The following is a 14,425-nucleotide window of genomic DNA, read 5'->3' on the forward strand; positions in this document are numbered from 1 at the left end:
GTTTCCAGACTGTTTACGACCATCCCGCTTGTAAGATTCTACCGTATTGTAGTGGAACAGGAACGAAATTTCAAAACAAATAAACCGTTTTGTGGTAGGACGTGCTGCGCTTCTGGCTGGACAAGAAGGTGGACGGGTTCCGCGTGGACGCCGTATCCCAGATGTACGAGGCGGAGGGCTTCCCAGATGAGCTGCCGTCCGGTCTCACCAACGACACGGAGGCCAACAACTACCTGCAGCACGTGCAGACGCAGAACCGGCCCGAGACCTACGAGATGATCAAGCAGTGGAGGGCCATCTTGGACGAGTACCAGGCCGCCGACGGCAAAGCCAAGTACGTACCGGTACACATCTGCACTGACATCCATCTGTTACTGTCAACAAGTGTTGGGCCATGTTATTACGTATAAGGCTTATCAACACCTTACCTTAATGATGAGCTTTCGGATATGCAGCCCAGTTGTGATCTCTCCGGTTTTCGTGGCGTGACTGATTAATCGTGTGCTTTCGGGTATTCAGATTGGTAGCCCATCACTGTCCAGGGCGTGCCCAGACAGGTCTTCAGCCAATAATATCATTGAATGAAGTAGAATTGTCTTCAGTAGTAGGCCCCACTTCGAAATGAGCCCCTATGACCCCCTAAGACGTCTCTGGAGACGCCCCGGACAGCGATGAATGTCGCCCAGAGTGCGGCCCGAGAACCAAGAGTGATGGTCTGGGATGCCATTTCTTTCCATAACTGGACTCCTTAGGCTGTCCATCGCACTCCCAATATTTGCACGTTTTGTCTTCCAATTCATGTATTTAGTCACTTATTGTTGTTGTTGTGGTCTTCTGTCCTGGTTTGATGCAGCTCTCCATGCTACTCTATCCTGTGCAAGCTACTTCAACTCCCAGTACGTACTGCAGCCTACATCCTCCTGAATCTGCTTAGAGTATTCATCCCTTGGTCTCCCTCTACGACTTTTACCCTCCACGGTGCCCTCCAATACTAAATTGGTGATCCCTTGAGCCGGCCGGAGTGGCCATGCGGTTCTGGGCGCTACAGTCTGGAGCTGAGCGACCGCAACGGTCGCAGGTTCGAATCCTGCCTCGGGCATGGATGTGTGTGATGTCCTTAGGTTAGTTAGGTTTAATTAGTTCTAAGTTCTAGGCGACTGATGACCTTAGAAGTTAAGTCGCATAGTGCTCAGAGCCATTTGAACCATTTGATCCCTTGATGCCTCAGAACATGTTCTACCAACCGGTCCCTTCTTCTAGTCAAGTTATGCCACAAACTCTTCTTCTCCCCAATTCTATGCAATACCTCCTGATTAGTTATGTGATCTACCCATCTAATCTTCAGCTTCCTTCTGTAGCAGCACATTTCGAAAGCGTCTATTCTCTTCTTGTCCAAACAATTTATCATCTATGTTTCACATCCATACATGACTACACTGCATTCAAATACTTTCAGAAACGACTTCCTGACACTTAAATCTATACTCGGTGTTAACAAATTTCTCTTCTTCAGAAACGCTTTCCTTGCCATTGCCAGTCTACATTTTATATCCTCTCTACTTCGAACATCATCAGTTATTTTGCTCCCCAAATAGAAAAACTCCTTTACTACTTTAAGTGTCTCATTTCCTAATGTAATTCCCTCAGCATCACCCGTATTAACTCGACTACATTCCATTATCCCCGTTTTGCTTTTGTTGATGTTCATCTTATATCCTCCTTTCAAGACACTGTCCATTCCGTTCAACTGCTCTTCCAGGTCCTTTGCTGTCTCTGACAGAGTTACAATGTCGTCGGCGAACCTTAAAGTTTTTATTTCTTCTCCATGGATATTAATTTCTACTCCGAATTTGTCTTTTGTTTCTTCTACTGCTTGCTCAATATACAGATTGAATAGCATCGGGGAGAGGCTACAACCCTGTATCACTCCCTTCGCAACCACTGTTTCCCTTTCATGTCCCTCGACTCTTATAACTGCCATCTGGTTTTTGTGCAAATTGTAAATAGCCTTTGGCTCCCTGTATTTTACCCCTGACACCTTCAGAATTTGAAAGAGAGTATTCTAGTCACTTAGGCCCTATATTTCTGCAAGGTGCGGTACTTTTCGATAATTTTACTGTGATGTAATCCTGGTTTTGTGGAACATGTGTCGCTGTAGTAAACGGTTTCGTTCTACAGTCTTTTACCTTCCTGTTACTACAAACAGCACAACCGTTACTGTTACTCTTTGTATTACAGTAAATGAAGTGTGACTGTTCTGATAGTCTCTCCTCGCCATCGAAAGTAGGTGGTATTCTCCTCTTTCTTCCCTTTGTGTTTCGTACATTTCCAACCAGAGCTTTCAGAAGTGCCATAATGTACCTCTGGTGGCTCATCTCGGGTCTGTGGTTGGAAGTAGCATCCAGATTGTTCAGGATGAAGCTAGTGACTAAAGCTATCCCCAACAGTCACAAAAACGTCCTACGTCACCTCTATTTTGATTTCCAGATGAAGCTGTAGAACGCACAATACTGGTCGGATATATCCTCTCCACCAATGTTTTTAGTTACAGGCGAAAATGACTTTAGGCTTTAGGAATTGCTCCTCTCTGTTGTTTTTGGCCCTTATTGTCATCGGTATAGTTTCACTATTCTCCGAAGGACTTAGTATGACAACACTGCGTTGGCTTACCACGCCAATGCCTTTACTTTGTCATGTCTCCTTTCGACAGCAGCTTCATGCTGTTTCAGTTTCAATTTCTCCTTCGTCAGGTCAACTGGTAATCCTCTCCTGTTACGCTGAATCGTACCAGTTATGCTACAGTTATGTCCAGCAGCTGCCTAGTAAGATCACAACCAACATAGAATCTTTTCACATGAAGAAGGTAACCACTGTAATTACCAGTAGCATACGAGTAATTATCCTACCTGTAAATGTTGTCACCGGCCTTGGCAATGTCTGGGTATCAGTCGCACCAAAGTATGTTTTAACTCCTGCATCATGTGCTGTTCGGCAGTCAGCTAAAACGTACACCTTCAAGCTCAATTTCGTTGACTTGTTCGTACTGCAGCACTTGAAAATGACACGCCTCTTCAACCTAACAGCCCTCTCATCAATGCGTCTGTGCCTTCCTAGAGTATAAAATCCTCTGAATTTGTTGTCAAGGTTCTGCACTATACTCTTCATTGTAGACCTCCTTGCAACAGTTCCAGCTGCAGATCGTCTTGCAATTGGTCTAGCATGGAAAATCCAAAAAACCTGAACAAATCTTTCTCGACTGAGTACATCTTTATAAAATGAACAGTTTTGTGTCCATTCTTCAGCGTAGTGATCCTGAACGTCAGGCTTAGGTTATATGCCCATATTCAGAATTACGCCTAAGAACACTTTCATTGCATCGAAAATAGCTTCTTACCAATCTTTCCACACCGATCTGTGGTTCAATGTCTGATTTTTTTTACTTGAACCTTAGCATACTTGTTTGTATTTTTTGGTATCTCATTTATCAGTTCATGCGTAAAAAATAACATGCAGAATCCATTACCACATTAGGACTCTGAAGAAAGGGTTTGAATCCATTTACAACAACGAAATTGGTTTTTACAAAGTCCGATTAATTTCTGTATTTTCGGCATCTGTCAGAAGCAGGCTGGTCGTCAGTGTCACTGCCACTATTAGATTCTACGTGTCCATCTTTATCAATTTCTGTATTCTCACCGTCACTGTTACTGTTTCGTGAATTATAATTACTGTTGTCATCGCTAAAATCGCTCATATCACTCACCCTTCAATCCAATAAATTCAATATTGCTTTAGGATTATTAACTAAATTCGCCAATTTTGCCTGATATCGTTACAAACATCGCCTTCGGAGTGAACTATATAGAAACTTGAAAATAAAACATTAACGCTATGCGTTCCTTCGTATTACATCGCTGGCAGAAAGATGTCAGAACACTTCAATACAAGAAATACGGCACTGAGAGCCCCGACATATGAGTTTTAGAGAACTCAAGTTTGTATCGGGCGACGGCCGACATGCGAGTCTATATTTTCGCGGTCAACGCTGCCCCATCGATCGAGGGCTACGGGTTAGTATGTTTATTGTATATTCCAAGCTATGGATGTATTTCGAATTACCATTTTTACTTTCACAGCGCTCGTAGATTCTTTATACGTAGTACACCACAAACCGTGATTTCTAGATAGATCAATATTCACAGTGCACAAGAAGGCGTGAATAACTTCGTTGAGACACTAGCACAAAAACTGGGACTGCAGCCGAAAACCAGGACAGTATAAAATAAAAAGTGTGCGGAACAAAGGAAAAACGGTTGGTTTCCTGGGTAATAATCACATTGTTAAGGCAACAATTGACAGGAATGGGGGAAAGAAATACAGTAGAAGAAGAATGGGTAGCTTTGAGGGATGAAGTAGTGAAGGCAGCAGAGGATCAAGTAGGTAAAAAGACGAGGGCTAGTAGAAATACTTGGGTAACAGAAGAAATATTGAATTTAATTGATGAAAGGAGAAAATATAAAAATGCAGTAAATGAAACAGGCAAAAAGGAATGCAAACGTCTCAAAAATGAGATTGACAGGAAGTGCAAAATGGCTAAGCAGGGATGGCCAGAGGACAAATGTAAGGATGTAGAGGCTTATCTCACTAGGGGTAAGATAGATACTGCCTACAGGAAAATTAAAGAGACCTTTGGAGATAAGAGAACCACTTGTATGAACATCAAGAGCTCAGATGCAAACCCAGTTCTAAGCAAAGAATGGAACGCAGAAAGGTGGAAGGAGTATATAGAGGGTCTATACAAGGGCGATGTACTTGAGGACAATATTTTGGAAATGGAAGAGGATGTAGATGAAGATGAAATGGGAGATATGATACTGCGTGAAGAGTTTGACAGAGCACTGAAAGACCTGAGTCGGAACAAGGGCCCCGGAGTAGACAACATTCCATTGGAACTACTGACGGTCTTGGGAGAGCCAGTCCTGTCAAAACTCTACCATCTGGTGAGCAAGATGTATGAAACAGGCGAAATACCCTCAGACTTCAAGAAGAATATAATAATTCCAATCCCAAAGAAAGCAGGTGTTGACAGATGTGAAAATTACCGAACAATCAGTTTAATAAGCCACAGCTGCAAAATACTAACACGAATTCTTTACAGATGAATGGAAAAACTAGTAGAAGCCGACCTCGGGGAAGATCAGTTTGGATTCCGTAGAAACACTGGAACACGTGAGGCAATACTGACCTTACGACTTATCTTAGAAGAAAGATTAAGGAAAGGTAAACCTACGTTTCTAGCATTTGTAGACTTAGAGAAATCTTTTGACAATGTTGACTGGAATACTCTCTTTCAAATTCTAAAGGTGGCAGGGGTAAAATACAGGGAGCGAAAGGCTATTTACAATTTGTACAGAAACCAGATGGCTGTTATAAGAGTCGAGGGACATCAAAGGGAAGCAGTGGTTGGGAAGGGAGTAAGACAGGGTTGTAGCCTCTCCCCGATGTTGTTCAATCTGTATATTGAGCAAGCAGTAAAGGAAACAAAAGAAAAATTCGGAGTAGGTATTAAAATCCATGGAGAAGAAATAAGAACTTTGAGGTTCGCCGATGACATTGTAATTCTGTCAGAGACAGCAAAGGACCTGGAAGAGCAGCTGAACGGAATGGACAGTGTCTTGAAAGGAGGGTATAAGATGAACATCAACAAAAGCAAAACGAGGATAATGGAATGTAGTCGAATTAAGTCGGGTGATGCTGAGGGAATTAGATTAGGAAATGAGACACTTAAAGTAGCAAAGGAGTTTTGCTATTTGGGGAGCAAAATAACTGATGATGGTCGAAGTAGAGAGGATATAAAATGTAGACTGGCAATGGCAAGGAAAGCGTTTCTGAAGAAGAGAAATTTGTTAACATCGAGTATTGATTTAAGTGTCAGGAAGTCATTTCTGAAAGTATTTGTATGGAGTGTAGCCATGTATGGAAGTGAAACATGGACGATAAAGAGTTTGGACAAGAAGAGAATAGAAGCTTTCTAAATGTGGTGCTACAGAAGAATGCTGAACATTAGATGGGTAGATCACATGACTAATGAGGAAGTATTGAATAGGATTGGGGAGAAGAGGAGTTTGTGACACAACTTGACCAGAAGAAGGGATCGGTTGGTAGGACATGTTCTGAGGCATCAAGGGCTCACCAATTTAGTATTGGAGGGCAGCGTGGAGGGTAAAAATCGTAGAGGGAGACCAAGAGATGAATACACTAAGCAGATTCAGAATGATGTAGGTTGCAGTAGGTACTGGGAGATGAAGAAGCTTACACAGGATAGAGTATCGTGGAGAGCTGCATCAAACCAGTCTCAGGACTGAAGACCACAACAACAGTCACATTGTTTTACCAGAAATTCAGTCAAGTCTGTTAAAAAGAAGAAGTAGGTTCTTCACAGCTCCATACTTCCAAAAACGAAGAAGTAGGTTCTTCATAGTTCCATACTTTCAAAATAATGTTTCCTAGTGTGCTGAAAAATAGAGCCCAAAGTCTGTGCTACAGTCTCAGAGGGGTAGGATGCAGCATTATGTAACTGGTGGTCGTGCTGTGCTACTGTCAGAGAGGGGTAGGATCCAGCATTATGTAACTGGTGGTGGTGTGTGCCAGGGCGATGATGCTGGAGGTGTACGACGACCCGGAGATCGTGATGCCGTACTACGGCACGCCAGAAGAGCCAGGCGCGCAGTTCCCCTTCAACTTCTACTTCATCAGCCAGCTCAACGCCCAGAGCAACGCCTCCGACGTCAACAGGGCCGTCCACCTGTGGATGGACAACATGCCCGAGGGCAACTGGCCCAACTGGGTGGTAAGCCACTCTCTTTTCCTATAATTGAACATTACAACGTGTCAGATCAAAGTAAGTCGTACAATTTTTGTTTTATGTACTGTACTCCGTTACCAATATAATTTCATCTTAAGGCAGTTTTGTGCAATTATTTACATTGCACAAAGCCTCCAACAAAAGTCGAACGACATGAAAAGGTAGGCGCAAGTGAGAACGGAATGAGACACGGTTTTAGCGTACCCCAGATGTCATTCAACCTGCACAAATAAGAAGCTGCGAAGGAAACCAAGGAAGAATTTCGAAAGGGAATTAAAGTTCATCGAGAGACAAAATAGAAACTTCGAGATTTTCCGATTACATTGTAATTCTGTCAGAGACAGTAGAGGATTTGGAAGAGCAGTTTAATGGTATGGAGAGTGTCAAGTGAAACAGGGGTAATGGAATGTACTCGGATTAGACCAGGTGATGCTGAGGGAACTAAATTATGAATTGAGATACCAAAATAAATAAATTAGTTTTGCTATTTGGGTAGCAGAACAACTGATGAAAGCCGAGGTAGTGAGGACATAAAATGCAGACTGGTATTAGGATGAAAAGGATTTAAGTGTTAGAAAGTCTTTTGTGGAGGTATTTATGTAGAATGTAGCCTTGTATGCAAGTGAAACGTGGACGATAAGCAGTTAAGAAAAAAAGAGAATAGAAGCTTTTGAAATTTGGTGATATAGGAGAATGCTGAAAGTTAGATGGGTAGGTCTAATAACAAAGGAAGAGGCACTGGCAATTTGGCGATGGAAGAAAGAGAGGATGGTAAAATTGTAGAGGGAGATTAAAGATTGATTGTATACAGCAAGCAGGTTCAAATAAATGTGGGAGATGAAAAGGCTTGCACGGAATAGGGTACCATAGAGAGCTGTATCACAGCAGTCTTCGGATTGAAGAACACACTAACATTTTCTTATCAATGTAATTTAAACTAAAGGCAATTTAGGTGAACAGAGCCTTCAGCAGTATAGAGACTATCAATGATTCTCAGTTATTTGTAAATAATTATTTTCTATAGGTCAAGCCCAGCAGCCAACATTAATTTTGTCTTTAACAACTTCAGGTTTACTACACTTTTGCTTTTTTACCGAATATCTTTCGGACTTATATCTATTTTCAACAGTTTTCATGGGTGGAAAATACGAGGCAGTATTTTTTTAAGTGATTATCTTTTTTAACTGTGGCCACTGTAGCACTGCAGTCGATGATCATGATATGCGCACTGAGTCCGTGCAGCTATTCGCTAGCCACAGTCGCCATAACGGAAGCATTCGTTCGAGTTTAAAATATCCCAGAAGACCGGAAATTCCGCCGAGTGTGAAATATACACAATGATTCGTTTTCTGTGTGCGAAAGACGTGAAAGGAGTCGAAATCCAACGGCAGATTAGTGAAATTTGTGGAGAAAATACAATGAGAGATTTAATGGTAACAAAGAGAGTTAGCACCTTTATAGATAGCCGTACTAATGTTAAGCTGCGTAATGGGCAAGCATCTGCCATCACTGAAGGCTGGTACAGGAAGTTCATAAAAACGTTAAAGTGTTTCATTTTCAAGAAACATTCTTTGTGAGATTTTTAGGGAAGACATGAACGGCATGAAGCTGTGCTCACGCTAGGTACAAAAAATGCTGACTGAGGTGCACTAAACCATTAATGTAGCCAGCCTTGATACAGTACTGAAGGTGAAGAACTTTTAAGCAGCATTGTTGCTGGAGACCAAAAATGGACGACTCATGTCATGCCAGAACGGAAATAACAATACATGAATTGGAGGTATTCTATACCACAAAGGAAAAGAAGTTCAGGCAAACAGTTTCATCTTGAAACATCATGTGTCTTGGGGTAGCCAGATGGTACTGTTTTTGGATTTTTTGCTGCAGGCTAACACACTTCTGAGACAATGGCAGATCTGCGTCGAGTAAGTCAATGCATAATGTGTGACAATCTCAGTAAAGGGGTAAGACCTCACTGCTACACATAGCTGGAAATAGGTGGACACTCTCAGTATAGCTCTGATCTAGTGCCCAGTGTTTACCACTTGATTCCTGCATTTCGAAAAGAAAACGGAAAAGAGAAAAAATATTTAGGTGGACAGCACAGGAGAAAGAGGACGATGCGAAGGCAGTTGCTAACTGTGACTGGAAAATCAGGAGACAGAATTTTATGGGAACAGAATTTGAAAGTCGGTTGTTCGTTATGATAAATCCCTTAAATTGGGTGGTACTTTTGTTAAACTGTAGATTAACTTACATATGAAAATGCACTTGTTTTAGTGTAGTTAAAAAAAGAGCCTCGTGAAAGTTCGGGAGCTCCATTACTTTAACTTTCAACGGGAGGTGGCGATAAAAGATGTTGAACACTGTCGAATATAACTCCAGTATCAGCAGCAGGGAAATGTTCCGCCAGTATAAAGTAAACCAGACAAACCCGCGAAAGATTTTCTACGACAACTATCTCTATCTGTATCACTTACGATGCATGCGGGTTTTGTTACCTTTATGGCGACGGTTTGGTCACCGATTCGTCGCTCGGGCCAATACGGTTTTGGCATTTCTGTCATCAGTCCTATTCATAGATGACACTACCAGTACCAGGGGCGATGTCTCCAGCATTCACAACAGTGAGCCCTCATGATAATATATTGGCAGCTGGCCATCAGTAATGGTTCAGTCCCCGTGGTATGTTGGCAGTTAGCCGTCAGTACTGGTTCATTCTCATAGTGTGGTCTCGAATTATTGGCCGACCACCGCGTGGGGCCAGTCATCCTTCAACAACGCCACGCAGGTGAGGCATGTCGGTACTTCCTGCAGGTAACCCTGCCTACCCTGCTGGAAGATGTGTCTCTGACGGGACAAAGGGTAATGTGGCTACGGTATTATGGTGCTCCAACTCAGTACCCTCTTGAACATAAAGCTAAAATTCTAGTACAGATCGAACATTCCCTCTTGTCTGGTGTTTTCTCATGTGTGCTCTCCATCATTGAAACATACGCTCTCAAAGATTTTTATCTCCACCTTCAAGTAGGTGTATCTGTCTTGAAATGTAATTCTAGAAAGATGTTCAAATTAGTTTCTTCGCTTCTTATTGTCCCATGGATAATTTACTGCAGTTTGTCCTCATTTAGCAAAATCACCAAGAGGAAGCAGTATATACGTACAAGGTGACTCTGGGTTTTGTGCAACCCGCAACGCCTTCAAAAGCCACACACAAGATTTTCATACTCTCTCTCGCTCGCTACGCACAAACTGTTAGTCCTGCGGAAAAAATTAGTGGGACATTTTTGTAGGAAGTTTAATGTAGTTAAAATATGTGCTGGGATACGTTCTCGCTGGAGCCAACGGTTTTAATGCTTGAAGGTCGCTTTGAAGTCCCCTTAGAAAAATTATGAGTGACTGTGCTGGTAAAAGTCTACGTTATTTGATTTTCAAACAGCTGAGCAAAACTGAACGTACTCAGATATTTCTCTCTTTACTTATTCTGATCATCACTAAACTGACACACAATATTTTTAGCGCAATGCAGTCTGACTTTCAATAATCACTACAAAAGAATAACCCTGACTAACAATAACCTATACCGTTCATGAATCACTTACTTCACAAAAATCTTCGTCCTTGAACTACTGCAAGCGAGCGCCAATACTGCCAGCTAAATAAAAGATTCTGACTACTGAAGGCACTAACTATGGATAAGCATAGTTAGCAAATGAAAGATTTTGATAGAGAACAAACAATGTACTGGTGATCAAAAAGTCAGCATAAATTTGAAAACTGAATAAATCACGGAATAATGTAGATAGAGACGTACAAATTGACACACATGCTTGGAATGACATGGGGTTTTACTAGAACCAAAAAAATACAAAAGTTCAAAAAATGTCCGACAGATGGCGCTTCATCTGATCAGAATAGCAATAATTAGCATAACAAAGTAAGACAAAGCAAAGATGATGTTCTTTACAGGAAATGCTCAATATGTCCACCATCATTCCTCAACAATAGCTGTAGTCAAGGAATAATGTTGTGAACAGCACTGTAAAGCATGTCCAGAGCTATGGTGAGGCATTAGCGTCGGATGTTGTCTTTCACCATCCCTAGAGATGTCGGTCGATCACGATACACTTGCGACTTCAGGTAACCCCAAAGCCAATAATCACACGGACTGAGGTCTGGGAACCTGGGAGGCCAAGCATGACGAAAGTGGCGGCTGAGCACACGATCATCACCAAACGACGCGCGTAAGAGATCTTTCCCGCGTCTAGCAATGCTTTGTTTTTTTCTTTGGTTGTAATAAAACCCCATGTCATTCCAAGCATGTGTGTCAATTTTTACCTCTCTATCTACAGTATTCCGTGGTTTATTAAGTTTTCAAATTTATGCTGACTTTTAGATCACCCGGTATTTACCTTAACAGTGTTCAAAAGCCATCGTATATATATATATATATATATATATATATATATATATATGACACCCATCTTTACAAATTTCCTTTTTCTGGCGAACACATGTCCAGATCGTCCGCTTCTAGCAACCTCTCAAAACTCTGACGTCTCTCTCTCCACATCCACCACTGCTGGCGGCTCACCTCCAACTGCCCAACGCTACGCGCTGTTCACATCCAACTGCCCAACACTCTAATAGCGAATATTCCAACAATGAGTCCAACCAGCCACGCAGCACAGTCAGTGATTCTCATACAGAGCGCTACGTGGCGTTACCAGCATAAAAACCTAAACAGTCTACTTACAACTTTTGTACATTTTTCTTGAATAATTCGAAAATTATGGCCAGCGAAAAATTATTCCAGTATAAGATTTAATTGCATTAAATTTCCTACAAACAGGCTCTATTCATTTTCTCTGTAGGACTAATAGTTTGCACGAGCGGGCGAGAGAAGCGAAAGTACATAGGCATAGCAGATTGCATAAAACCCGCTGGTAGAGGCAGCTGAATCAGACTGTATAAGGTCATTCATTTGTTTCTAACAGCCTGTACCGCTCTAAAGAGTAAGTTCAGTGAGGGAAAGGAACGACGTTGTGTGAGCTGAACCGTGTGGTCCACAGCTGGGCAACCACGACCAGCCTCGCGTGGGAACCCGCCTGGGCGTGGCGCGCAAGGACCTGTTCAACATGATCTCGCTGCTGCTGCCGGGCACGGCCATCACCTTCATGGGGGAGGAGATCGGCATGGAGAACACGCACGTCTCGTGGGAGGACACTGTCGACCCCTGGGCGCTCAACGCGGGACCCGACCTCTACGAGTCCGTCACCAGGGACCCGGAGCGCACGCCCTTCCAGTGGAACACCAGCGCCAACGCAGGCTTCACAGACGAGGGCGTCAAGCCCTGGCTGCCCGTCAACGAGAACTACCTGCAGGTCAGTGCTCTGCATCCCCAACTCGCATTCACAGCCATTTTACCACTTGCTGAGCAACAAGTGTCCAAGTTAGGATATCTGTATCTGCACAATTGACGACAATAGCCGGATAAGGAAACACTTCAAAACTATCTGGCCGGCCGGGGTGGCCGAGCGGTTATAGGCGTAACAGTCTGGAACAGCGCGACCGCTACGGTCGCAGGTTTGAATCCTGCCTCGGGCATGGATGTGTGTGATGTCTTTATGTTAGTTAGGTTTAAGTAATTCTAAGTTCTAGGGGACTGATGACCTCAGAAGTTAAGTACCATAGTGCTCAGAGCAATTTGAACCATTTTGAAAACTACGGTATGTTACTACAGTTTGTTACTCCTCCAAGTGCCCAGCAGCATACATAATTCACTTCTCAAGCCTTCAGTCACTGAGTGAAACGCGGCAACAGGTATATTAGTGGGTTCGTATGTGAGAGGATGCCTATTTATCCGCAAAACGTCACATCCGCTAGTGTTGAGGATCAGTTGTCACTCCCCGCACCAAGCGTCGATAATCTGCAGGTCTCCCTGCATTTCGTTAGAATTTTCTTGCGTTGCGACTTCTCTGTGTAGAACAGCATCACGTCTGATGGAACTTCCGTCGTTACCCACTAGGTCATTTGAACACAGTTCGCAATGCGCAGTGGTTTTCGTTGATTGTTGTTATAAGTTGTTGAATGCCATCTTTCGAAATGTTCCCCAAGCGCAAGCGAAATGGAAGTGAGTACAAGAGGAAGAGAATCAATGAGGTTACAGTTCACGGGTTCCCATATAATGACTAGAGTGGGAAAGCAGTTCCTGGAAAATCTGTGGGTGCTGATTGCAAGTGATCCTTGCACCACCCAAGTAACGAGCAGCCATTAGTGGCTCGCCATCACAGTTTTCTGTATCTTAAATACCTTTGTGACTAATGGCCTTTTGGCATATTTATTATTTTATAAATGACATATAAGTACTGCCAGTCTTTCACGACGATTCCGTACTTACACTCTATCATACGTTTTTAGTCATAATTCTGTGACCATGTTATAGAATATAGACCATTCTTTCTTTTAAATTCTGAGGAAGACACTCCTAGCAGTGTCGAGACCAAAAATAGTGACTGAGGGCTGATTTTCTTTCAATTGTGGACCATATGTTTGTGACTATTACAGCGCCATCTATCACAAAGCGAAAAAAAGTGGTCCAACTAAAACATTCATTTTTCCTTACGTACTACACGAATATGTAATAAAAATGGGGGTTCCTATTAAAAAATAAAACAGTTGATACCCGTTTGACCTATGGCAGCGCCATCTACCGGGCCAACCACAGCGCCATGTGGTTTCCCCCTTCAAGCTACACAAGTTTCGTTCTGTGTAGTTTTTTCGTTTGACGCTTATTTCGTGAGATATTTGGCCCGGTCACGATCAATGGATCACCCTGTATATACTAAGAAAAGTAGTGGTCCTATAAAACTCCCATGGAGTACTCCCGGAGTTACTTTCGCACCTCGAGATTTCTGTCTGTCGACAGTGAGGTGCTGTGTTTTGTTAGCTGGAAACTCTTCGGTCCAATCATACAGTTCATCTGATATTTCGTATATTTGTATTTTGTTCATTACTTGGCAATGCGGAATAGTATCGAAGGCCTTTCGGAAGCCAAGGAACATCGCATCAAAATTGGCGCTTATATCTACTGCTTTATGGTGGATGAACTTAGCGATCTGAGTTTCACACGATCGTTGTTTTCGCAACCCTGTTGATTCCTACAGAGAAAATATTCGTTCTCCAGAAATAACATAAATTCTACGATAGCCCGATGTCAGAGATACAGGCCTATGGTTTTGTGCGTCTGTTCGATGACCCGTTTTGAAAATTTATGGTGAACCATCCTGGCATCTGGGTTAACAGATTTAAGAGACAGTAAACCTAAATATGGATGGCTGGACAGAGAATAATCTCCGAAATGCCCGAGAACTCCGTACACACATCTAATGGGTAGTAAATTGGTGGGGGAGGACCAGTACGTTGGTCAGCTCGTCGAATCGATATTACTCACTTGGATGTTAGGGTCTGGGAACACTTGAAATAGTTGATATTTCTGAGCTCGCTTAGTGATGGACTAACAATATGGGGATGCGTCATCAGTGGGCACTAGCGTATCTG

At 42.7% G+C, this 14,425-nt stretch overlaps 1 protein-coding gene across 1 annotated transcript in view; it reads left to right on the forward strand.

The window, feature by feature from the left end:
- LOC126465611 (maltase 2-like) overlaps positions 1-14,425 on the forward strand; it is a 105,885-nt gene that overhangs the window by 67,668 nt on the left and 23,792 nt on the right. Inside the window, exons 5-7 of the mRNA XM_050096321.1 lie at positions 99-334; positions 6,652-6,850; positions 11,938-12,249. Of these exons, the coding sequence (XP_049952278.1) occupies positions 99-334; positions 6,652-6,850; positions 11,938-12,249 (747 nt within the window). The remainder of the gene's footprint in view (positions 1-98; positions 335-6,651; positions 6,851-11,937; positions 12,250-14,425) is intronic.

This window comes from Schistocerca serialis, chromosome 1, assembly GCF_023864345.2.
Source record: "Schistocerca serialis cubense isolate TAMUIC-IGC-003099 chromosome 1, iqSchSeri2.2, whole genome shotgun sequence".
Classification (NCBI taxonomy): domain Eukaryota; kingdom Metazoa; phylum Arthropoda; class Insecta; order Orthoptera; family Acrididae; genus Schistocerca; species Schistocerca serialis.